The following is a 25294-nucleotide window of genomic DNA, read 5'->3' on the forward strand; positions in this document are numbered from 1 at the left end:
CGAGGTCTCTCATTCAACTGTGTGAGAGGATCCCAGAGCTTTTCAGCTGGGAGTTCAGGAAGAAGTCTGAGCTGAAAGGATCAAACTCAACTCCTAATCCGCTCTCACCTGATGGTGTGGGAGTAGAGAAGTCCATACACAAACACAAGCACAAAATTAAATTTGAAAACAAAAATCTCAGCTAGGCCTGGTTGCGTATGACTATAACCTGAGCACTTGGGAGGAATAAATAGGAGAATTACTTGCTCAAAGCTAACCAGTCTAGGCTATAAAGAGACCCTGTGTCAAAACAAACAAACAAACAAACCAGACTGCAGAGATGGCTCAGTGGTTAAGAAGACCAGATTCAATTTCTAGCACTCAGAAGGTGACTCACGATAGTTTGTTCAGTTCCAGGGCACCCAATGCCCTCTTCTGGCCTCCCCTGGCACTGCATACATATGACAGACATAAATGCAGGCAAAACACCCATCCACACAAAAATCAATCAAACTTAAAAAACAAAATCAAATATGGCTGAAGAGATGGCTCAATGGTTAAGACATTTGCCACTAAGCCTGTATTCCATCTCCAGAACCCGCGTGGTAGAAGGGGACCTTAACTCCTGCAAATTGTCCTCTCACCTCCACATGAGCACTGTGGTGTGTGTGTGTGTGTGTGTGTGTGTGTGTGTGTGTGTGTGTGCGCGCAAGCACTCAAATAAATACATAAAATTCATGTTAAACAAAACCAAAAAAGGGACTGAAGAGACGTCTTAGAGGTTAAGAGAACTGGCTGCTCTTTCGGAGGACCTGGGTTCGATTCCCAGCACCCACATGATGGCTCACAACCATGTGCACTTAATGTTCTCTTCAGGCTCAAAGAGCAACAGGCCTGTGGGAGTTGTGGTGCTGAACGCCTTTAATCCCAGCACTTGAGAGGCGGAAGCAGGCTGATCTTTGAGTTCGAGGCCAGCCTGGTCTACAGAGTGAGTTTCAGGATTGCTATACACAGAGAAACCCTGTCTCAAAAAACAAAACAACAACAACAACAACAAAAAAAAAAAAAAAAAAAGAAAGAAAAAAAAAGAAAGAAAGAAAAAGAAAAAGAAAAAGAAAAAGAAAAAGAAAAGATACTTTTCACCGTAACCTCTTTTCATGATTACAGGCGCCAGAAAACCTGAGGCACCTGAACGGCTTAGCTCACCCTGTAGCACAGTGAGTACCCAATACATTGTCGTTCTTCTCTGCCATTATGAATGGGTTGAATTTGACAAGCTCTGGAGAACAGGCTTAGGACCATTTGGGGGCCTTTAATTCCCCCTATCATGTGAGGGCAGAGCACAAGACACCTTGTTGGAGGAAAAACGAACACAAGACAGCAAGGCATGGTGGCCCATGCTTTTGATTTCAGTATTGGGAGGGAGAGGAGAGGTTCTCCATGTTTTGAGACCAGCCTGGTCTACACAGTGAGTTCCAGGCCAGCCATGGCTACATAGTGAGCCCTGTCTCAAAAACAAAAACAAAAATATGCTGGAGAGAAGACTCAGAAGTTGTGAGCACTAGCTGCTCTTGCAGCGGACCTGGGTTCAGTTCCCGGCGCCTACACGGTGGCTCACAGTGGGCTGTAATTCTAGTTCCAGGGCATCTGACATCCTCTTTCGGCACTGACTGCAAGTAGTGCAAGACATTAAAATGAATGAATAAAAAAAAGCATCTTTAACCCCAGCACATGAGAGGCAGAGTCAGGTGGATCTCTGTGAGTTCCAGGCCAGCCTGGTCTACAGAGTGAGTTCCAGGCCGGCCAGCACTACACAGGGGTAGGGTGAGGGTGGAGGGGGGTGGGGGGGTGGAGGAAGATACCTCCTTGGGAACAGAATCCAAGGCCTCCAACAAGACACTGAAACTGCCTTGGTCTTGGACTTCTAGAACAGCAAGGAATAAATTTGTTATGTATTACTACTAGTTAAAAGGAAAAATATGAGCTACAAATTCCAAGAAAGAGGTGGTAAACAAGGGTATCGGAGGTAACAGATGGGATGGAGTGGCGGTGGGCGGAGAAAGGATATGGCTTGCAGGGTGCCAGCAGCTCTAGGGAAGGCAGAGGTGAGGGCAGCTAAGATGTGGGAGGAGGAGGAAGTGACAGTGGCCGTAGGTATGGGACAACCTAAGCTAAGAAGCAAGAGAGCAGCTATAAAAGAGAGGAAAGAAGCCACACACTCTATGCGTACCTTTAATCCCAGCACTCGGGAAGCAGAGCCAGGCGGATCTCTGTGAGTTCGAGGCCAGCCTGGTCTACAGAGTGAGTTCTAGGACAGCCAGGGCTACACAGAGAAACCCTGTCTCGAAAACCAAAAAAAAAAAAAAAAAAAAAAAAAAAGGGGGTGGGGGGGTGGAGGTTGGGGAAGAGAGAGTGGCGTGGTGGAGCACACCTTTAATCCAGTACAGGGCGAAGGGACAGAAAGATCGCCACAGGATGAAGACCTGCCTGGCTACACACTGAGCCCCAGGCCAAGAAGAGCTACATAGCAGGACGCCATCTTAACCACTTTCCTCAAGCAAAGAAAAGAGGAGACGGAAAATAATTTGGGCAAAAAAACCCCCAAAAAAACAAAAAACAAGTTGGAGAGGAAAGTCCCTGGAAGTTCATGCTGAGAGGGGATGGAGGGGACACTAGCTTTTTGTTTGAAAACAAGGTTTCTCTGTGTTGCCCTGGTTGTCCTGAAACTCTTTAGACCAGGCTAGCCTTAAACTCACAGAGCTCCCCCTGCCTCTGCCCCCTGCCCCCCACAGAGTGCTGGGATTAAAGGCGGGCACCACCATCACCCTAGCTACCCTAGCTTTTTAATGTGGAAATATCTAAAATAAATGCCACCAGTTTTCACCTTTGCTTTGGCGAGCCTTAGCACCCAGGGGAGACTGTTCTGAAGTGAGGGTGAGGAATGGCCATGTGTGTCTGTGGTCACACGCTGGGGACCTAACTCAGGGAGGGAGAAGAGGGACCTCAAGCTTGGCTTTGTTCCCAAGGCTGAGTACAGGACTTAGCGAGAGCACCGTCTCGGGGGTTGGCCCGAGCTGGGAAGGACTCAGGATTGGAGACAGGTTTTCGAGCTATCAGGAAGTGGGTACTCAGGGCCAGCAGGGTGCTCGCTCATCAGGGAAAGGCATTTGCGGCAAAACTTTACCACCTGCGTTTGACCCGCGAGGCCCACAAGGGGGAGGAGAGAGCTGTCTCTGACCTCCACACGCACTCTGGCATATGCTCTTCCAATGAGTAATTACAATTTAGGAAGAAAAAAAAAAGTGAGTGTTCTGCCTGCGTGAATGCAAATGCATCACCCGCTTGCAGGGCCTGATAAGGCCAATAGGGGGTGTCAGGTCCCCTGAGGTACAGATGGTCATGAGCCACCATGTGGAGGCTGCAAACCAAATCCAGGTTCTCTGCAAGGGAAGCAAGCACTCTTAAACACTGAGCCGTCTCTCCATCCTCTAATAGATGTAATATTTTGTTTACTTCTTTTATTTTTTGAGGCAGAGCTCTCTCTATAACCCTGGCTGTCCTGGAACTCACCATGTAGACCAGGCTGGCTTCAAACTCAGAGCTCCATTTGCCTGTGCCTTCTGAGTGCTGGGATTAAAGGCGTGCGCCACCACTGCACCTAGCTAATAAGTGTAAATTTTAATAGAGTAAAAAGAAGGTGATCACCAAAGCCAGAGAATAAATAAAACGGCCTGCGAGTGATAGAACACAGCACCAGAGATGTTAGCCGTCCTGAGACTGTGTAGGGCAAGCTGTAAAAAGAGAGGCTGGGGGGTCGAGAGGGCTGGGGTGTGGAAGAGGTGAGGTAGGAAGGTCTAAAGTTCAAGTTCTGCCTAAGTTAAGAAGGAGTTAAAGGCCAGCCAGAGCAACCTAATGAGACTCTGTCTCCAGGAGAAAAAAACAACGTAAAAATGGGTAACAAAGTCAGGGGATCCAGCTGAGTGAGAGAGTTAGCCAGGACTACCAAAACAATGTAAGTCAGTCATCCACAAATGTCTCAGTTGGAAAAGAAAGCCTCTGCTTCGTGGTGGCACTTGAGAAGCAGGGGCGCTGGATTTCTGAGTTCAAGGCCAGCCTAATCTACCCGGTGAGAACCCATCTCAAAGCAACAAGCAAACTGAAAACCAACTAAACAGTTTGGGAGACTGGGTTACAGCTCGCTGGTAGACTGTCTTACATCTACAAGGCAGAGCCTGATAACCAGTTTTCATTTTATCAAAAATATCTTTAAAGCCCATGGTGGTGGCATATACCTTTAATCCTAGCACTTGGGAGACAGAGGCAGGAGGATCTCTGTGAGTTCAAGGCCAGCTTGTCCTACAGATTGAGTTCCAGGTCAGACAGGGCTACAGAGTAAAACCCTGTCTTGAAAACCTAAATAAATAAATAAATAAATAAATAAATAAATAAACAAATAATATTTTCGACTTACTTATTTTATGAGTGTTTTTGCTTACATGCATGTATGTGCACCATGCAGCTGACTAGTGCCCAAAGAGGTCAGGAAAGGCATCAGATTCCTCGGAACTGGAGTTGTAATGGTTTGTGGACTATCACATGTGCTGGGAACTGAACCCAGGTCCTCTGCATGAGCAGCTGGTGCTCTTAACCCAAACTAACTCTCCAGCCCCAAAACTCAGGGCTTTGTGAATGATAGCCAAGCTTTCTGCCAACTGAGCTATCTCCCTGACCTTTGCCAATTCTTCCCCCACCCCTTTCCTCTCTCTCTCTCTGACAGGGTTTCTCTGTGTAGCCTTGGCTGTCCTGAAAATCACTCTGTAGACCAGGCTAGCCTCAGACTCACAGAGATCTGCTTACCTCTGCCTCCTGAGTGCTGGAATTAAAGGCATGTGCCACCACGGCCAGGCTCAGTTTTTGAATCTTACTACAAAAAAGGCTCACCTCTTCCTGTGGGATTCCTCTCACTTCACCCTCGGACTCATTACTCAGCCCACATCTGAACCCCTCCACACCTCTCACACCTTTGTGATTCTCCTGTTCCAACAGTGAGCTGTGCTGATTACTTTCCCCAGCCAGGAGGGATGCCTCTTCCGAGGCTAGACCCAGGCACATCGTACTTACAGTGTACGGAAGGAGTGGTCATTTCTGTGGACCTTACTCACTCACTGGCGATTTGTTTTCTTGTCTCTCTCTTCTCTTTTTCTGTTCACCATGCCTGATTGGCTTGGAAATCACAATCCTCACCTCTGAAAGGACCAGAGGGCTTGGGTGGACAAGTTTGCTGATGGAATTCTGGTTTGGAATTGTGGCTGGGTGGACTCCGGGAGCGGCCAGCAGAGGGCGCGCCGGGACAGGGAGAGACCACACCGCGGCCGCCGGCGTTGCGGACCCGGCACGGCCGGAGCGCACTTGCGGAGTGCGCAGCGGCGACTCGCGCTCCTCCCCGGGGGGCGCTTTACCAGATAAAAATGAACTCTGCAAAGTGTCGTCCGTGTCCCCTCAAGTGGAGGAGGCGGCCCTCGAAAGACTGACTTAAAGCCGCCTGCAGATTGGGAATCAACAACACTTACTGAATAAATTGATCGGCGGTGCGATGTTACAGATGTCAGGGATCACTACAAAATTACTTATTGCTGTGGCATTTTACTGCCTAGTGTGGGTTCAGAGGATTAGAAGAAATAAACGGTCAAAACATATTGCATATTTTTAAGAAATGTCACGATAAGATAGAGTAGTTGATACTTGAAGAGACTCATCCCCCAGAGACAAAGAGTAAATTCTAAGCAAACCCCAGGTGAGCCAGGGGTCCTGCGATCCTGAACCGAAGAAAATCTCAAAGCACTGCGTGGGAGACGTCAGAACTGTGGCAAGGGGCAGGAGGCCCGCGTTACCCAGAAGAGGCTTAAGGGAACTTCTTGCAGCAAAAATAACTTGTCTTTTGGTTTGCCTGTTTTTAACACATGAGTCCAGGCTGGCCTCAAACTACTGAGGCTTCCTGCCTCAGCCTTCAGAGCGCTGGAATTCAGGGTGTCATCTACCATACTCAACCTAAAAAGGGGTTTTAGGGTGTTACATTTACGGATACATTTATTAAAACTGGGCAAAGAGCTGGGCTTTGTTCTAAATCTGTAAACTTTGCTTTCTCTTTTTCTCTCTTTTCTTGAGACACTGTCTCTCACGGTAGCCCACACTGTCCCGGAATTCACTCTTCGGGAGTCGAAAGTAAGATGCTCGAGAGTTCAAGGTTTCAAAAACCCTAAAAACATCAAAACGGGGGTGGAGGGCGCTTCTGCTTGTGATAACCGCTGTGCGGGGAGGTTCGGGGCGGAAAAGGCACCCGGGGCGGTGGGGGGGCAGGAGGGTCGAGGCACCGACCGTCGGAAGAGTGGAAGGCCCTCGCTGCTGGCCGCTACCCCCCCCACACCCGGGTCGCCAGGGGCAACCTGGGAGGCTCGGCCCCGACCCGGCTGGGCGCGCAGCAGCCAGGTGGCCGTTGGGGCGCCACCAGCCGGTTTGATTTCCCCGCGGCCGGTGGAGAGGGGGGCGGCGGGGGGGAGGGGAGCGGAGCCCCCGGCCAATGGGCAGCGCCGAGCGCCCCACGTGACGGAGGGGGCGGGGCCCAGGTGTACTTACGGAGGGGCGGGCGGGGCCGCGGCTGCGGGGGCCGAGCCCGGGAGGCGGGGCCGGCGTGCGGGCTGGGGGGCTGCGCGGCCGGGATTGGCCCGCGGCCGGGGGGCGGGACCCGAGCGCGCCGCTACAGCCGGCTGCGATTGGCCTCGGCCCAGGGCCCCGCGGCAGGCGTGCGGGCGAGGCTCGGGCGCGAGGACCGAGCCCGGTGGCCGGTCCGCGAGCCGGGGGAGGGGCCGGGGCGGTGGTGGTGGCAGCGGCGGAGGAGGCGGTGGCGGCGGCGGGGGCCGGTACTGGACCCGGCGGGATGAGCGAGGCGGAGGCGGCAGTGGTGGCGACAGCGGCCCCCGCGGCGACGGTGCCCGCGACGGCGGCAGGGGTGGTGGCGGTGGTGGTGCCGGTGCCCGCGGGAGAGCCGCAGAAAGCAGGCGGCGGGGCGGGCGGCGGGGGCGGAGCCGCCTCTGGCCCCGCTGCCGGGACCCCCGCAGCGCCTGGCCCTCGCACCCCTGGCAACCCGGCGACGGCGGCTTCGGGGACTCCCGCGCCCCCGGCCCGGAGTCAGGCGGACAAGCCGGTGCTGGGTGAGGGGGGGCGGCGCGCGCTAGGGCGGCTCTGGGGGGGTCGGCGGGCTGGGGGCGGGGCAGCGGGGTTTGGCGAGCCGAAGGTCGGCCGGGCCCCAAGGACTAACCGGTCCTGGAGCGGCCCGACGAACTCTTAGTGGGGTCCCCTGGCGGGACGGCTCGCTGCACCTTCCCGGGCGGGCGGGCGGGCAGGTCCAGCTCGGGCCTTGGGTCGGAAAATAAAGCCTCAGGGCCTGGCCACGCCCCGGTTGGCGGGAGACTTGGTGTAGTTGACTCCAGTTCTTGTTAGGTCAACCTCCGAGCTTGGGGAAGCAGGGGCGGTGGGGACCCTTAAGTGTGGGAGGGCCAGAAAGGGCTGTGGAGTGTTGAGCCTGTTGAGGGGGCACCAGGTGAGTAGCCGGTTCTAGGTGAAGGACCTGGACTTGGTAGGGTGTGAGGATGAACATGGGCGTGAACGCCCGAATCCCCCGAGTGAGTGGCTCCAATTGGTAGGACCAGGGTAAGCATATTTTGGCGCTCCCAGTGAAACCTGGTGCCTCGAAACTTAACAGGGAGGCAGGTTAGCTTTTAGCTTAGTTTTCTCTCAAAACTCAGCCCAACTCCGTCTCTTCCCCCCCATCTTACTGTCCCCACTGCATCTCTGCCTGGCAGCAATCCAAGTCCTGGGCACTGTCAAATGGTTCAACGTCCGGAATGGTTACGGATTCATCAACAGGTATCCAAGGAGCCCAGGGAGGGGGAGGAACGGGTGTCTTTTCCGAACTGGCCTGTGGGATTGGACACCTCATTTCGTCGTCTCTACCCCTGCCAAGGCACATGGTGGTGATGTCCAGCTGAGGCTGGTTGAGAGTCTTTAACCACAGCACAAATGTGTGCTTACTGGCAAGATGAAGCCTCATCCACATCTTCAAGGGCAGCAGAGGATTAATGATCCAGGAACTTGGCAGACCTGACCCTGCCCTTCCCAGCTCCTCTGTCTCACCTTCTGGAGCTGCTTCATTATTTTTAGCTTGCTGTGTGCCTTTGGGGTAGAATGTTTGGGGCTCCTGGTTGGAGCCCTCGTTGGTTTCCTGGTTAAGGGCAACACTCAAGGCACCTACACAAATTCTCTACAGAGCTGTGGCTCATTTGACCCATCCCCCCCCCCACCCCACCCACACACCTGATGGGACTGAAGCTGCCCAGCTAGAGGGCTGCTTTTCTTCACTTGGCAGCCCCACCCCTCGGAGCTGTGGGAGAGGCCGGGGCAGATTCTGAGGAGAGCCAGGGCTCCCCTACCGTGGCCTTCCCTAGCCCAGGCACCCTGCCCAGCCAAGCCCTCCTGGGAGCCTCAGATCCCTCTTTGCAGGCTGACCTTTGTGCAGACCCAAGTGCTTTAAGACTAGAACATTTGTTCTGGGGAAGGCGGCTTCGTGCAAAGACGCCTCCTGTCCCCTGTCCTGGGATTAAACCAAAGTCGTAGGCAAGGTAGTGCCGGCGAGGAACGGGAGTGTGTCTTTTCACCCTGTTCAGTTTGTGTAGAGGGAGCCTGTGGTTTACCTCCGGCTGAGGGTGAAGAGAAGCTTCGTGGCTGTCTGGAGAAGGCACCTTATGCCTCGTTCCCACACTTGTATGCCCCTGGCCCTGCTTTCTCCTCCTTTGAGCATAGAAGGAAGGAGCCTGTGGAATTTTCCAACCGCGACAGGGGTTGAGGGGAGGAGGGGATATTTATTGGCCAGGGACAGTTAGGCCCGGCACCAGCAGGTTCTGAGGTGCCCCTGGGGTAGAAGGTGAGGCTGTCCTGGCCCCTTCAAGGTGCCTTTGTGGCCTCCTCCTAACTTCCTTATGGCCAAGTGTTTGCTGGGCATCTGCAGCATGCTTCTCTTGGCGCCAGCTTTAGGGGCCCTGCTGGCTTGCTCTTCTTGCCCCCAGGGCCCCATCATGCCCCTGGAACTGAGACAGTGGAGAAGATGGGCCCGCCCGTCTTGGGAATGGGCACCCAGGGAGGCCTCAGTGGAGCTGAGCGCCTTACCCATCACCTCCTAACCACCCATCCTGTTCTGCAGGAATGACACCAAGGAGGATGTCTTTGTTCACCAGGTAAGAGCCAGGCTGGCCTCCTGGGGGGCGGACGGAGGCACCGGCCCTCTCTTTGGAAGCCTTTGCCGTAACCTCTAGCTGCACACAATCTCTCTCTGGCTCCTAACTTGACAACGGCCTGCCCGTGAGGAAGAGCCGGCCTCCGGTCTGTTGGTTCACCCTCAGGTGCCTGTGTGAACCACCGTTAGCCCCACTTTCCTTGAGTTGCTGAACACCTGTCAGAGTTGTGTGTGGTGCCCTCGGGGCATGGGGCACGCTCACCACCTCCTGGGACCTGTTAACACCACAGGAAGGAATCAGTCAATTTTCCGAGGGCAAGGCCAGAGACACTTGGGTGCAGTGGGTCTCAGGATGTTCCCTGCATCAGCAGCAGCACCTGATCTCAGGCCCTGCCCAAGCCACTGAGTTCATCAGCCTTGGGGCTGGGGCCGGGCACTCTGTTTTAACATGCTCCCAGGTGATTCTGATCCTGGCTAGTTTGAGAACCACTGCTCTGGTGGAGAGTGCTCAGTGGGATCGAGGTAAGAAGCACAGTCTGTTTCACCCACTTTACAACTGAAGACATTTCAGCCTTTGGTTTGCTTTGGAGTTTCTACTGCCTCCAGTTTTTGAAGTCCTGAGGGGTAAAGGGGGAGGACATCTTGGGGCCAGTGGTAACTTTACAGTGGATCCCCCAGACCTCTAGTTGATGACTTTCCCCTACTAATACATTTATTTCTTCTGGTGCTGTGAGCTATGCTCCAGGCCGTCCCTACTACTTTGAACACTTATTTTCCTGCTCTGCCCTTCGGCTCTAGACTCCAGTAAGATGTCAGAGTGGAGTTGGGTGGAGGCTGAAGCTGGTGAGACATCCTGGCCTCTGCCCTCACCTTTCTCCTGACTTTTCCCCCAACCAGACAGCTATTAAAAGAAACAACCCCAGGAAGTTTCTGCGAAGTGTTGGAGATGGGGAGACTGTGGAGTTTGATGTCGTGGAAGGAGAGAAGGTTTGGGAGCTGCTGTGGGGTGGAGCTGGCCAGGACTGTGGGAGGGTGGCCTGGTTGGTGGCCTAGGCTTTGACTCCCGGCACCGCCTCTGCCTCTGGGTGTGGGGATGGGGCCTGTGTTATCTCACCTGGATGTTGTCGAATGCTAGGGCTGTTCTAGGACATGTCCTAAAGAACCCATCCCTGTCACAGCCAGTAACCTCTGGGTTTCTTCTCTTTAGTTCACCAAGCACTTCATGTCTGTTTTCTCCACGGGACCCCAGCCCTAACAGGACCCTCCTCAGTCAGTGCTCTGGAGTGAAGGAGGGAACATGGCCCTCTCTGTCTCACCCTGTCCTGTCTTTACACTCTGGGGGGAGTGTGGCAGTTATTTCTAAGGACAAGTTGTTTCTTCTCAGATGGGTACAAACTCCTTCTGCTGTCCCTTGGGGGAGGGAGAAGAGTGATTTTGAGGAGCCGCAGGATAGAGGACTGGGCCGGAAGAAGGGGCCACCAGTGATCTGGCAGGTTTGCAAGTGTTGATGCTTGTTGTCAGGGCCGGTTCTGACTGCCCCCTCTCTGCCTCCCCAGGGTGCAGAAGCTGCTAATGTAACTGGGCCTGGGGGGGTGCCAGTGAAGGGCAGCCGCTATGCCCCCAATCGACGTAGGTTCCGCAGATTCATCCCCCGGCCTCGTCCAGCTGCCCCACCACCCATGGTGGCAGAGGCTCCCTCGGGTGGGACTGAACCTGGCAGCGAAGGGGAGCGGGCAGAGGACTCGGGGCAGCGGCCTAGACGACGGCGCCCACCACCCTTCTTCTATCGAAGGCGGTTTGTGCGAGGCCCTCGGCCCCCCAATCAGCAGCAGCCCATAGAGGTGAGCTAGCTGGAGTTGCAGTCAGGGAGGCAGCCCTCCACATTCTGGGAAGGAGGGGACCAGCTGAGAGGGCGGAGCTCAGTAGCTTACCTCGGCCTTGTGTATTTCCAGGGCTCCGACGGGGTAGAACCCAAGGAGACAGCCCCACTGGAGGGGGACCAACAGCAAGGAGATGAACGGGTGCCCCCACCCAGGTTCCGGCCCAGGTACCGAAGGTAAGACTTGGCCTGGCTTCCCCTTCAGGGTCCAGTGTTGGGCCCTTGTAAAAGGAGGAGTTCAAAGAGCCTGGAGCATTTGGGGACAAGAAACAGGGCTCCTGGGGAAGGGACTCTACACTGGGGCCCTGTCCGTCCGGTCAGAGTTGGTTTCTTTTCTAGGCCTTTCCGCCCCAGGCCACCCCAACAGCCTACCACAGAAGGTGGGGATGGCGAGACCAAGCCCAGCCAAGGCCCCACTGATGGCTCCCGGCCTGAGCCCCAGCGTCCACGAAACCGCCCCTACTTCCAGCGGCGACGGCAGCAGCCCCCTGGCCCCCGGCAGCCCATAGCCGCAGAGGTGAGGTCTCAGTTGCCCGGACCTCGGTGTGGGAAAGGCCAAGACCCTTGCCTCCTCGTTATGGCCTTTTCCTGTGCTTCTGGTTCTGTCTCTGCACCTCTGCTCTGCCTGTCCTGCCCATCCTTCCCCTCCTGCTCACCTGCTTGGCCCACCCGCCCCTGCCTGACATTGTATTCACCTGGAAACCCCAGAAGAGGCGATGGAGCCCAGGTTGCCTTGAATGAATACCCCACCCCTCACCCAGCTGTTGGGGCGTGAACTTAGAAGGGGTGAGAAGAGGAAAGTTAAGAAAAAGTTGAAGTAGGTTGTAAACAGGTCTTAATTAACCGCTGGTCTCTTCAGACCTCAGCACCTATCAACAGTGGGGACCCCCCCACCACCATACTGGAGTGATTCCAACTCAGAGGACACCCAGAGCTACCATCTGGTGAGTGCTGCCCCTCAGGACAGGTGACTGAAAAAGGCCAGGGACTGGATTCTGCTAAGTTATCCTTTATGATCTCTTTTCTTTCTCTTAGGTATCTGCCAGTTTCCAACTGACTACCCAGCACCCCCTCCCCCCTTTCCCATAATTCATGACATCAAAACATCGGCTTTTCCCTTGAGACTCAGGAGGGCCAAAGCAACAGCCTTTGGCTTTTTTCTCTTTTTCCCCTCTCCCTCCCAAGGGTTGAAGGAAGGGATCCATCCTCACTGTTCAGAGGCATCCGCTCCCTCCCCTAAGTCAGGCTGAGAAGGAACCAGCCCGCTCTTCACCCCCTCCTGATTGGTTTGCCCCGCCCATTTATTTTTTGTTTCCCTTCTACCTCCTCCCAACACCTCTGAAGCCATTTTATGAACTGTCATGTGCCACCTGAGCCTCCAATAAAAACAAAAGCAGGCTTTCTTGTTGTCTTGGTCTCTGCCTCTTCTGTTTGAGAGTAAAGAATCATTGGTTACTCACTTGGGGACCACCTTGCAGAAGATTAGCCTGCATTTGCTCCCTGCTCCAGTACCTAGCTGTTGAGTTCTGACAAGAACCCTCATCACCGAGAATCACGGGTCCATTAACTGAGGGTGAGGTCTCTTCCGTGCCTGGGCACTTGTGAACATAGTTTACAAGACATTTACTGTTAATTAGAGCAATAGATAAAAAAGCAGGGAGCCAGGTGTACCCGGCACTCAGAAAGCGGAGTCAGGAGGATTCCTAATTCCAGGGCATCCTGGGCCACATAGACTCTGTCTCAAGAAAACAGTGGGGCATTGGGATTCAGGCCTGTAAACCAGCACTCTAGGAGGCTGAGGCAAGAGGCTTACTACAAGTTCAAGGCCAGCCTGGGCTGTAGCGTGAGACCCTGAAAAACTGATAGAATCTAGACTCTAGAGGCTTCTGAGCCCTTGAGCCAAGGCAGAGCGAAGAGGAAGAGGGCTGGATGAGGGCATCTTGTCTGTCTCAGCCCACCCTCCAGTTCCTCCATGACAGGACACTCATCTTCATACAGTGACTTTATGGATGAATCTCTATATACACATTTAATATAGTAGCCCTTGGGTTTCTGCTCCCTACCCATTCAAAACATACAAAAATATCCAAAGGCTCCCTCCCAGCCAGTGTTTATAGACAGCCTTTCAAATCCCCTCTTGCCTTTAGTTGGTCAAAAGCTTTCAGGTCTAGCACCCTTCCTGGAGGGGAACAAGAAAGAGCTGGTAGCCACACTAGGCAGCCTGGGGACACAGCGGCCAACCCCCTGAGTCTAGAGACGGACGCTTGCTACTACTGCGCCTTGCCATGTTCAGGTATATACTGTTGTGTTCCTTTGCCCTGGAAGGTGGAGCCTACAGGGACCAAGGAGAGGCTAGACTTTGGGAGGGTGTGGCCTTTGCCCTGGAGGGGTCAAGACAGAACCCCCTTCACCCAGAGTCTATGTGGCAAGAATTCAGGGGATCTGCCAAGTGTGGGCGGAGTCAGTTGGTAGGAAATCACTCATCTCACGGCCACCCCTGCTCCTGCTCATCCCACTGAACTCAGCACGGCGGCCCTCACCTCCGCAGGTCCACTTCTCTAAAGGGAACAGAAGCTTTCTGTGGCTGAGTCTGGGTAGGGGCAGGAGGAAGGCAGGAGAGAAGAATAGCCCACCAGGTGGCCACAGCCTAGCCACAACACATAAATAATCCAAAAGAGTCACAGGAGGGGAATGAGGGGGTACTTGAACCACCCTTCCCTCGGCTTCCCAGTTCTCCAGGCTGCAGTTTTCTCCATCCTGGAGGTAACGGGAAAAGAGGGCTAAAGTGCTGTTGAGGAGAGGAGGGGTCTGTGGGGCTGCAGAGGGTGGCGCTCCCACCCTGCCTTGCCCCTCAGTCGTTCTCATCTGGCCCTAAGTATTCAAGTTCTGTGCTGGGTTTCACCTCCTGCTCTAAGAGGGAAGGTGTCCGGCGGAAGGCGGCGGAGATCTGGTCAAACGTCCGGCCTCTGGTTTCAGGCACTTTGAGGAAGGTGAAGATGAAGAAGCCGAGCAGGAGGACGGCAAACAGAAGGAAGACATAGGGCCCCATAGCATCCTGGGACAGTTGGAGAAAGAGGTGTTGACAGAGGGTGGGAAGCTGGGGGGGGGGGTGGGTGGGGGGACGGACGGACGGACGGACGGACAGACTAACATAACAGGGAGCTGGGGCCTCGTCAAGAAGGCAGATGGCTCCTTCAAGAGGCAACAGAAATGACCAGAAGTGAAAATTTACCTTGAAAACCCCCTCTAGCTTTTATCCTTTGCTATTCTAAGAGTGTACACTTGGGGTAGATTCCTAACCACTGCTAGCATTAATAGAAAGTTGATCATTTTATTTCTGGTCTAAATTATGCCACTGTTTATTTTTTAAAGGGTAACTCTGCTGCCGGCCCATCTATTTCCACCCACGTCGGTTCTGGTGTAGCTCCACCAGGGTGGCTGCTCATCCAGAAACTACCTGTAGCATGGGGAGTCCCTGACCAGACAGCAAGGGAGCCAGGGCTGAGCTGCCTCCCCTCCGGCCACTGACCATGGGAAGCTGGGCAGAGGGCAGGGAACCTACCGCAACATACTGGAAACCCATGCCAACGATGAAGTTACACGTCCAGTTGGAGAAACCGGCTACAGCCATGGCTGCTGGGCGGGGCCCCTGGCTGAAGAGCTCGGCCACAATGAACCAGGGGATGGGGCCAGGGCCAATCTCAAAGAAGGCCACAAAGCCAAATATGGCCACGATGGAGACATAGCTCATGGCTGGAACCCGTTCCTAGAGACCAGGAAAGAATAGAAAATTTGGTTCTGGCCTCTCTAGATCTCCTTTTGCCCTCAGCCCAGAGGACTGAGATCTCCTTTCCAGGGCTTGTTGGGTGGAAGCTGCCATTTTAGGCTAGAACAGGCCCTGGGGCATCCCCTGTGCACCCCCTCTTTAGACAGGGTCTCACTATGTTACCCAGACTGGCCTTGAACTTACTTGTAAGCCCAGTCTCCCTCGGGTGGAGCTGCCCTGGAGCATTTACGAGGGCTGCCATTTTGTTGGCTTCCTCTGGTAGTTTCAAGGTGGAGACATATTTTTTGGTCTCTTGTTCCTATAATGGTTGATTTCCCCCGGGGCTCTGAAGATGTGTCTTTGGAAAGTATTGCTCCTGAGGTCTCACAGGGACCGCTAAACTTGTGCTATATAGCTAGGCCCCGCTGTGGCCAGGGTGCCTCAGAAACAGACTCTAGAACCAATCACCCCTGGTCCTGGCCCACCGTCAGCCACAGAGCCTCTCGAGGTTATGCCCATGGGTTAGACGGCTGTGCCCTCACCGCCCCCAGGCCTCACCAGCAGAAGCAGAGCCACAGTCATCAAGATGGCACAGCCACACATGCCTGCCAGGCCCAGGAGATGGAGGGTCCGTCGCCCGGCCCGTTCCACTAAGAGCACCTGTGGAGGGGGGGGGCAGCTGGTCAGTTGGGGACAAACAAGAATAAGTCCTCTAGGCACCCAGGGCTAAAAAACCAGGGGTGCGGCCATCCCACAGGCAAGCAGTTACCGAGACCAACGTGAAGACGGTGTTGACCACACCAGCTCCTATGGTGGCGTAGGCCGGCTGGCCTACCCCTGCTGACTCGAAGATACTCGTGGAATAGTAGAAAACCTAGAAGGGAGGGAGCAGGCAAGGCAGTGAATGGCAGGCAACGGCAGGGACGTCTGGTCCTTCATCCCACCCAGGATGGAACCTGACCGCTGATGGAGGTGGCCTGCTCCCCCACCCCCACCCCACCCCACCCCCGTGCCCCAGGTCGGCCCGGGCCCGGGTCTCCACACGTACGGCGTTGATGCCGGAGAGCTGCTGGCTCAGCTGCAGAACAACAGCAATGATCAGAGGCTGCCGGTGGGTGCGGCTGCCCAGGAGCTGGGGCAGGGACATGGGACGCTCCCGCTCTAACTTCCGTTTCTCGTCCTTCAGCTCAGCCAGCGCGTCAGACACGTCGGCCCAGCCTGTCAGGCGCTTCAGACCTGGGGGTGGGGAATGTCAGGCCTTATGGAGCCGGAGAGGAGGCCGGGGACTTAGCAAGATGGGGGGTGGGTGGAGGTGTGAGCCTGGGCTATACGCAAGGTGAGAGCTCACTCTTTCGGGCGGGCCCCTCCAGGTTCCGGATGATGTAAAGGTATCTGGGGCTCTCAGGACAGAAGGGCAGGAGGACCAGCTGCAGGAGGGCAGGGAGCACTGTGAGAGCCAGCAGCAGTGGCCACAGGGTAGCTGTGCCCAGCATGGACTCCAAGCCCAGCACCTGTGGGAGAATGTAGGCACGGTGATCAAGGTGTCTTTGGTTGCCTTCCTGCGCAACTACGGATGCCCAATCCAACGCCTACTCCCAGCTTCCTATGTACCTGGGCAATCAGAATGCCAATGACGATGGCCAATTGGTTGAGCGTCCCCAGAGCACCCCGAAGATGAGTGGGGGCGATTTCGCCCACATACATAGGCACCAACCCTGATGTCAGCCCTGGGCGGGAGGAAGAAAAGAGGGCCAGGGTGGCAGCAAACTCCCTCACAGCAGCCCACACATGACTGAGGACAGCAGGGCACAGACTAGATCCATAGCACCCACGGGTACCTGAGTAAGCGCCGATGAGGAACCGTCCGAGAATGAGCAGCTCATAGGAGGCCGCGGCATTGGCGAGGCCCATGAGGGTGCCCCCCAGCACTGCCAAGACATTGTTGGCTAGCATGGCTCTTTTCCTGGCAGGCACACCAAGCAGAGGACCGGTCAGGGCACCCGTGCTATGGCCCCCCTCCCCCCCTCCCTGCTCTCCAGCTCCGTACCTTCCCAACCATTGAGAAATGATGCCAACGAGAAAGGAAGAAATCATGCCGCCCACAGAGAAGATGGCCACGGAGAGAGCCCAAAGTGTGGTCAGAGTGCCTTGTGGGATGGAAGTGGGTCCCCCAGGCCCCTGCCTCCCCAGCCATGTTGCGTTGTAGCTCTGTTCAATCACCTGGGGGAAGAACACGGGGGTGAGTCGAGAGGCCTTTCTCTTCCCACCACCCCTGAGTACTCCCCCCCAGACAGCTGCAGGTCCCCCACCTTCTGTGGGGCGTTGATGACCCCAATGTTGTAGCCAAACTGAAGGGAACCAAGTACAGCGGAGAACACGGCAAGGACCAGGGTCCCCGTCACTCGCTGCCGAGGGGGTTCCCCATCCTGGACAGACAGACAGAAAGGGAGCCATGTCACAGAGAATCGTGCTTGGCTTCCTTCAGGGGCCCAGGCCCAGCTGGAGCATGAAGATGCTGGGTTTCATCCAACATACTGGGTGAGAGAAAGTGGGCCATATTAGGAATTGTTCAAAGATCTCACTGTAAACAGAACTCAACAGGAACCTGGGCATGCAGGAAAAACGGACGTCTGTGTCCACATTACAGGAAAATGTCTGAGGATTTGAACCTCAGAATTCCCTGTGACCTTGAGGTAGGCTTAGATTCGTGTGACCTTGGGTAAGTCACTTCCTCACTCTAAAGGGAACCTCGGGTTGCTCTTTGTGAGGTGATATTGCCTCCCTGGGCTACCTAATCAGCCTGTGAAAACAATGCAAAAATAAAAATCAACTGTTAATAGTGTCCCAGACATTGTCTGTTTTTATAAACTGATAAGTTTAGTATTAGAATCAGTCCCAGTCCTCATCTCTTCCTTCTGGAAGTTCTCTCGGCTGGCTCCAGCAGGCCCTAGAAGGGCCATTCCAGGAAGGACATCTGGGTCACTGCTTTGAGGTGGCTTTTAAAGTCTTGGCCTAACCTTCCCTCAGCTCCTAAGCCGGGACTAAGTACTGGGGGATATGACAGGATTTTAGTAGGGAGAGAGGGCCATGCCCAAGAGAAGAGGGAGGAACAGTGGTGGTGTGAGGGGCGGTGGCGGTGGTGGCCGCTGCTGGCGGCACAGTCTGTCTCCAAGCGGAAACCTGAGCTGGGGTGGGGGGGTGGGGGCTGACACTCCCCTCTGCCCCTCCACCCACCGCAAGGCCAAGGGAAAGTTCAGCCTCCTGGAGGGCCGCCAGGAGTGGGGGTGGGGCCCCCGAAGCGCCTCGGTCCCAGAAACACTGTGAGTCCGAACAGACCCGCAGCTCCCGAGGGGAGACTCTGGATCTGCCCTCCCAAGTAGAGTCGAGGCAGGGGGGTGTCACTCAGTGCCGCGCACAGTAAGACAGGAGACAAACTCTGGATTCGTCAGTAGAATCCGGTCGTAGCCTGGGCGCGTGAAGAGTCTTTCGGATCCACTAGGTCTCTTGGCGGAATTGGAATCTGACAGTCACGGGTTGTCGAGGCTGAGTATAAATAGCCAGCCCCCCATTCCCAACCCTTGCGCCTGCGCAGGAACCGCCTCCTAGCTGACCCCAACCTCGACCCCTGCCCAAGAAAAGCCGGACCCGCGTCCCCGATTCGCCCCCAAATGCTGAACCTTACTTCAGAGCCGATCTGCTGGAAACCCGACGGCATCTTGTGTTAGAAGAACCGAGGACTCGGGCACTTCAGTGAGAAAAAGCGAACGGGGTGGGTATCTGGCCCCGGCCTGGAGGGCAGAGGGAGAAGACCCCGGCGTCCCGAAGTGAGGTGCACAGGGCGGGTCTGGTGGGACCCACAAGCCAAGGAGCCGGAGAGCACCAGGGCTCTCCGGGATCTAGTGAGAGCCGCTTGGGGGGAAAAAGATGCGGGGAGCTGTAGCCACCTCCTCACTCCCGCCCCGCCACGGGCCACGCCCCTCACAACACCCATTGGCCAGGAGCCCGCACACCCCAAGAGGCCACGCCCCCACCCCTAGCCCAGTGCGGGCCGGGGAGACACGCCCCTACGGTTCCCGCCAGCCTCTCAGTCTTCAAAGTTGGGTTCTGGGAACAAAAGGATCCTCCCGCCATGCAAAAAATCTTGGACTGCGAAGTTTAAAGAGCTGAGTGCAGCGGGTCCCCCTGTGAGGTCGAAGAGGAGCGCACGGGCTAAGGCTCACTTGCCAGGGTACCGGGCCACTCCAGCAGGCTGACACAGAGCGCGCGCGCGGGGGTGTGTGTGTGTCAGAAACAATGCCCCGAAGTAACCCGGAGTGGCTATTTTTAGCTCCCACGTTAGGCTCCGCCAAATGTCAGGTCCCGGGTGTCCCAGCCTGTCCCGGGCGGGGGAGGGCAAGGGAGATGGAGCCTTAAAGGGTCCGCGACACGCTTCCCACAAGGGGATGACCCAAGGGACCAATAGCTTCCGTTCCCAGGGTCTGGGGACCGAACCTGGCCGCCCTTTCTCTCCACGCATCCCTGGGCGGGGCGCTGCCTACCGGCCCGTCCCCTCCACACATTCCCTACCTTGGTTTCTGGAGGGGGCCCAAGGGACAGGTGCTCACGCCAGCCCCACTGCTCTCCCTGAAGTCCTTGAGCCTCCAGGCATGTGCTGGCCGCGTGGGTGACATGCTTTCCAGAGTCAGCTCCTGTTTTGGGTCTCCAGCTGAGAGGGCACGACCTAGGCACGTCCAGGGAGAGAGATGCCAGAGCGACCGCGTGGAGAGCGCGAGTCAGAAAACGCGCCGGAGAAGCGCGAGGCTGTGGCGCCACCTAGAGGGAGAGCGAGGAACCTCCGTGAATTGGACCAGGGTAGCCATCCTCTAGTCTGTGGGGGTCCCTTCCATTAACACTTCCCCTGAGATTTCATTAACCTACAATGCAACCCTCTCTGGAGCGCCAGACCCACGTGCCTAGCGACCGCCTGAATGGTGCAGTTCATAAGACGAAAATACACAAACATGGACCTCCTCCTAATTTCCTTATCCCAAGGAGTTCATCTCCATGCTGGAGGTTGGGATCTTTCCGGCATTGATGTTTTGACTTCTCTCTTCTCTTGCGTATTTGGTTTTCTCCATCTGTGCCCTTACCACTTTAGTCCAGACTATCGTGACACGACTGCTTTCCCCTGGTTCCCGTCTTCCCTTAAAAGGAAGGTACAGGGGCTGGAGAGAGGGTTCAGCAGTTTAAGAGCACTGACTGCCCTTCCAGACTCAGGTTTGATTCCCAGCACCCACATGGACACTACAATACCTGTAGCTTCAGTTCCAGGGGAACCTACGCCCTTTTCTGGATTCTACAGGCCCCAGGTACACATGTGGTACACAGACATACATACAGGCAAAACACTCATTCACATAAAAAGATAAAATTAGGGGGCTAGAGAGGTTAAGAGCACTGGCTGCTCTTCCAGAGGTCCTGAGTTCAATTCCCAGCAACCACATGGTGGCTCACAGCCATCTACAACGAGATCTGGTGCCCTCTTCTGGTGTGCAGGCATACATGCAGGCAGAACACTATATAGACAATAAATAAATCTTTAAAAAAGTTAAATTAAAAATAAAAGGAGGGTAGAATGCTGAGCAGTGGTGGTGCACGCCTTTAATTCCAGCATGAAGGAGGCAGAGACATCTCAAAGTTTGAGGCTAGCCTGGTCTACAGAGGGAGTTCCAGGACAGCCAGGGGTACACAGAGAAACCCTGTCTCAAAATAAGCCATGGGGGAAAAAAAGAAAGAAAGAAAAGAAAAGAAAAAAAGAAGGAAAAAGAAAAAGAAAAACATCCCTCTTCTGCGAAGACTTCTTTCTTGCTGACAGTCAAATGTTCCCTCTTGTAGTCTGTTCATTATCATTTCTGCTTCTCTGTAACTCAGTCTCAGGGGCTGATGATCATCTCATTCATGCATCCAGCTGAGAGCAAGGTATTCTAGCTATCTGTTGAATGAATGAAATGAGGGTCTGTCTGCCGATTAGGGCAGACAATGTATATGGGGCAATAATCATTTATAACCAGAAAGAAGAGGAGAGACTGCTGGAGGGTGAGGAGGACTGAGCAGGAAGGGAAACAGAGATGGGGATGCTGGGATGCCGTCAAAGGAGGATGGCAGGGGGAGAGAGGAAGAGCGGGAAGGGTGCCAAGAGGCAGAAGGCAACAGGAGGGAGGCCCTGACTGGGCTGAGGTGAAAGCAGTAGTAGACGGGTGGGTACAGGGCTGATGCCCTGGGTCCCTCAGTTCTGTCCTGCTTTGGTTTATTTCTGCTCCCATTTGGATGTTTCTCAGGTATAACAGGTGGTTTTTATTTTTTTTTTTTATTTTTTTTTTGGGGGGGGGGGCTGGTGCCAGCAGAGACCAGAAGAGGGCACCATATCTGCTAGAGCCCTAGTTACAGGCAGGTGTGAGTTGCCTGATGTGTGGTTACTGGGAAGTGAACTTGGGTTGTCTGGAAGAGCAGCAAGCACTCCTAAGTGCTAAGTTAGCTCTCTAGCCTTGGTGTTTAAATGCATAGTAAGTGGAATCCGAAAGCTGGGCAGTGGTGGCGCGCACCTTTAATCCCAGCACTCAGGAGACAAAGGCAGGTGGATCTCTGAGTTCGAGGCCAGCCTATAGAGCTACAGAACTGGTTCCAGGACAGCCAGGGCTGCATAAATAAACCCTGTCCTGTAAACAACAACAACAACAAAAGATTTAAGGTCCTTGCCACCAAATGTGATAACTGATAGTTCAGTCCCAAGGACCCATGTTGTAGAAGGGAAGAACTGATTGCCACACAGTTGTCCTCTGACCTTCAAATGGGCACCATGGTACACTTGTATGCACATGCATGCACACACAAATACACAAAATAAAGGAGCATATTATAATGAACAAATAAATAGTGCTCAGGGGGATAGAGTGGTGCTGGGCACAGGTCTGAGAGCCTAAGTTCAATCCCTTTGTCCCACAAGGTGGCAGAAAAGACCTTTGGCCACGTGCCTGCCCTTGCATTCCTACACACACACACACACACACACACACACACACACACACACACACACACAGATACACACACAGACACAGACATACAGATAGACACACACAGAGACATACATACAGACACAGATACACACATAGACACACAGACACACACACAGACACATACAGATAGACACACACAGACACAGACACAGAAATGAATGAATAAGGAGGGGATGCCTAGAGTGCTTGCCTAGCATGCATGAATCTCCAGCACTATGAACTATAGGCATGGTGACACATCCTATAATCCCTGTCTTGAAAAAAAGAAAGTGTTGGAGAAGTGGAGGCTTCAGAGAGGGAATGATGGGGGTCGGGAAGGAGAAAAGAGGCTGGGAAGTTGGGAGAAGGGGATGACTAATAGTGGATGGGAAGGAAAGGGAAGGGAGACACAGGAAACGGGGAAGCTTTGCACTGGAGCTGTGTATGTGTTGATCTTTTACGGAGACCTGGGCTGGTTTACAATGGGGCCCATTGGAGCTCTCCTAATCTCTGCTCCTTATCTCGGGGAGGTGATCCCTGCAGACTTTTGTAGTCTAAACCCTGTATCTAGGTAAGGAGGCAAGAGACTGGCCTGCAGGAGAAACCCAGGGTATTCCCCAGACCTGCCTCCGGCTACCCACCACTGTACAGGTTCACTTTCCTTCCAGCTCCGGGGTGGGTTTCGGAGCTTCACCCTGAGTTCCAGAAACATCCCCTCCTCCTCTCCGCCCTTCCTTCCTTCCTTTTTTCAGAACATTTCTTTATTTTTCACTAAGACTTTCCCAGAGGACACAACTAAGCTTGTCACCATGCCTACCCCCACAAAGGGTTGGTGTACTCACTGCCAGAAAGCAGATAAGAACAGTTTCCAGGACTGGAACCAACCTTAGCTGGCAAAGAACACCTTCTCTCAATTATCATAAAAATGTTTAAGTAAAAAAGAAAGAAAGAAAGAAAGGAGCAAAGGGGCAACGGTGGTTTCAGAATGAAAAGATCGTTCACTGTCATGTCATACATTCAATCTTGGCTCTAGTAACAGAATGGAAACAAGGTTTGTACTATCATACAAAATGTTCACTACCGCACAACCTATGCACCTGTTCCAAGCTTACTCCCAGCCCCTAATGCTTCCAACTCAACTACTTCCCAGCCTGTTGGGCTGTCGACGAAGGAGCACGTAGATCTTCTCTTTGATCCAGTCTTTGTTATAAGGTTGGTAGTCTGTGTATCAGCTCGGTAAACAAGACAGCTGAGATCTGCCAGATCGTCGATAAAGTCAAACAACTGACTGATATCGTATGAATGATATCATTCATTCTCTTCAGATGTTCTTCGTTCATTTACAAACACCTTCCATGCACTCATTCACAGACTCATAGTCAGCATAAGTTCTGCCTTCTGGCCTCTTGGTAGGCTGTACCAGCAAAATGGTGTGAGACATTGTGCCAAACGCTTTGGGGCAGCCGCCGCTTACATGGCTGCCACCGTACACGATCCCAGCCGCAAAGCTGCCAACCAATCCGTCTCTGCCCTTTCTTGTGTTTTATTTGTGTGTTTGGGACAGATGCAGAGTACTGAACCAATAACCTAAGTTTCAAGACAGTGTCACTCTGTTGCCTAGGCTAGCTTGGAATTCAAGGGGTCCTCCCGTCTCAGCCTCCAGCGTATTGGGATTCAGCTGTGAGTCACCATACCCATCATAGCACAATTCATGATTCGTGGCTTCATTGATCTATGTTTTGTTAGATTATCTTGTTTTTAATACATTGTTATTGCTGTTGTTAGTGATGGTGGTGGTGGTGTGTGTGTGTGCACCATGGCACACTTGTGGAAGTCAGAAGGCAGCTGTTAGTGTTGATTCTTTCCTTCCAGGGTAGGATCCAGGTTGTTGGGCTTGCACGGAATTGCTTTACCTACTGAGACATCTCGCCAGCCTGGTTTTCCTTTTCAAAGTGTCTCTCCAGGTTGGGGTCAGGTTGGTAGAGTTGATAGCATGTATGAATCCCTAAATTCCATCCCCAGCACATTTTAAAACAGGCAGTGTGTCACAGGCCTGAAATCCCAACATTCCATTCAGGAGGTGGAGGTAGGCTCAGCCTAACTATTTGGTGACGTAGCCTTGTCTCAAAACACATAGTGGAACACTCAGTAGGCAGAGGCAGGCAGGATCATCTTATCTCACCTGCTTATGATCTCACTCATGGTCTCCCCTGTCCCATCTAACTTCCAACCACAACGAATACTAATGTGGCAACGACTATTTTCTACTCCGTTCCTTCGGGAGCTTGGTCTGTGTCGTGACTGTGACTCTGTCTATATTTATAACTACCTGTGGAAGCAGGGTCGCTGAGTCATAGGGTGCTGCCTACTGTGATTCCATACTGTCCTGCCAGCTTTCTTCAGAACGGCTGTCCCGGTCTCTCGGCAGCGCAGGAGGGCTCTGTCACCACTGTCCTCTTCAGCATCCCCAGGGTTGGCACAGTCTGGAGTATGACAGCTTGAGCTGAGCCCCAGCCCAGCGCTCGCTAACGTGGTGCCCTTTGGGAAGTGACCTGAGCTCCTCTTTTCGCTTTATTTACCTAGCTGGTAAAATGAGAAGGGCGATAATAATAGTAGCTGCATCTTCCGGCCCTAGTGAAGGTGAATGATACATAGTCGCAAAGAACCGGTCCAGCAGGGAAACTCATTTGGTTTTCAAAGTAGATTTACTGAGATATAATTGACGTTGAGCTGGGTGCTGGCAGCTAATCCCAGCACTTGGGAGGCAGAGGCAGGCCGATCTCTGAATTTGAGGCCAGCCTGGTCTACAGAGTGAGTTCCAGGATGGCCAGAGCTACACAGAGAAGCCCTGTCTCAACAACAAAGATATGATTGACATTGAAGCCATCACATGAAGTATATAGTATACAGTTTGGGGTTATGACATAGGTATATGCCAGTGACCAGCTCCATAGTAAAGGTGACAAACACATTGATCACCTTAAAAGCTTCCTTCTGTCCTTAAAAGAATATATTTTATGTTTATAAGCATCTTGGGTGCATGTATAACAAGTGTAGCATGTGTACAGCCAGTGCCCAAAGATGCCAGAAGAGGGCATCAGCTACCCTGGAACTGGGAGTTACAGAAAGCTGTGAGCCGGTCTGATGTGGATGCTGGGAACTGAACTCCATCTTTGGCAAGAACAGTTCAGGCTACTCTCTCTTAATCCACAAGCCACCTCTCCAGCCCAATTTCTTTTTTTCTTTTCCTTTTTTAAAGACAGGTTTTCTCTGTGTAGTTTTGGTGCCTGTCCTGGATCTCGCTCTGTAGACGATGCTGGACGATGCTGGCCTCGAACTCACAGAGATCCACC

The 25294-nt window shown here is 53.7% G+C and overlaps 2 protein-coding genes and 1 pseudogene across 2 annotated transcripts; 1 reads left to right on the plus strand and 2 right to left on the minus strand.

The window, feature by feature from the left end:
• Positions 1-6839: 6839 nt before the first annotated feature.
• Ybx2 (Y-box binding protein 2) lies at positions 6840-12552 on the plus strand. Its single transcript, XM_028869498.2, has 9 exons — positions 6840-7187; positions 7839-7902; positions 9233-9266; positions 10163-10252; positions 10822-11106; positions 11218-11321; positions 11484-11661; positions 12004-12088; positions 12180-12552. The coding sequence occupies exons 1-8, from the start codon at positions 6914-6916 to the stop codon at positions 12052-12054; spliced, it is 1080 nt and encodes a 359-aa protein (XP_028725331.1). The 5' UTR covers positions 6840-6913; the 3' UTR covers positions 12055-12088; positions 12180-12552.
• A 581-nt stretch (positions 12553-13133) lies between these two features.
• On the minus strand, positions 13134-18859 carry Slc2a4 (solute carrier family 2 member 4). The gene is made up of 11 exons (XM_028869497.2): positions 18593-18859; positions 17220-17336; positions 16958-17130; positions 16749-16873; positions 16522-16637; positions 16259-16421; positions 15959-16146; positions 15680-15784; positions 15469-15570; positions 14707-14910; positions 13134-14199 (listed from the first exon to the last, which is right to left on the minus strand). The coding sequence occupies exons 1-11, from the start codon at positions 18623-18625 to the stop codon at positions 13996-13998; spliced, it is 1530 nt and encodes a 509-aa protein (XP_028725330.1). The 5' UTR covers positions 18626-18859; the 3' UTR covers positions 13134-13995.
• A 771-nt stretch (positions 18860-19630) lies between these two features.
• Positions 19631-23382, minus strand: LOC114693103 (annotated as a pseudogene).
• Positions 23383-25294: the final 1912 nt, after the last annotated feature.

The sequence above is a fragment of the Peromyscus leucopus genome, chromosome 8b (assembly GCF_004664715.2).
Source record: "Peromyscus leucopus breed LL Stock chromosome 8b, UCI_PerLeu_2.1, whole genome shotgun sequence".
Taxonomy (NCBI): domain Eukaryota; kingdom Metazoa; phylum Chordata; class Mammalia; order Rodentia; family Cricetidae; genus Peromyscus; species Peromyscus leucopus.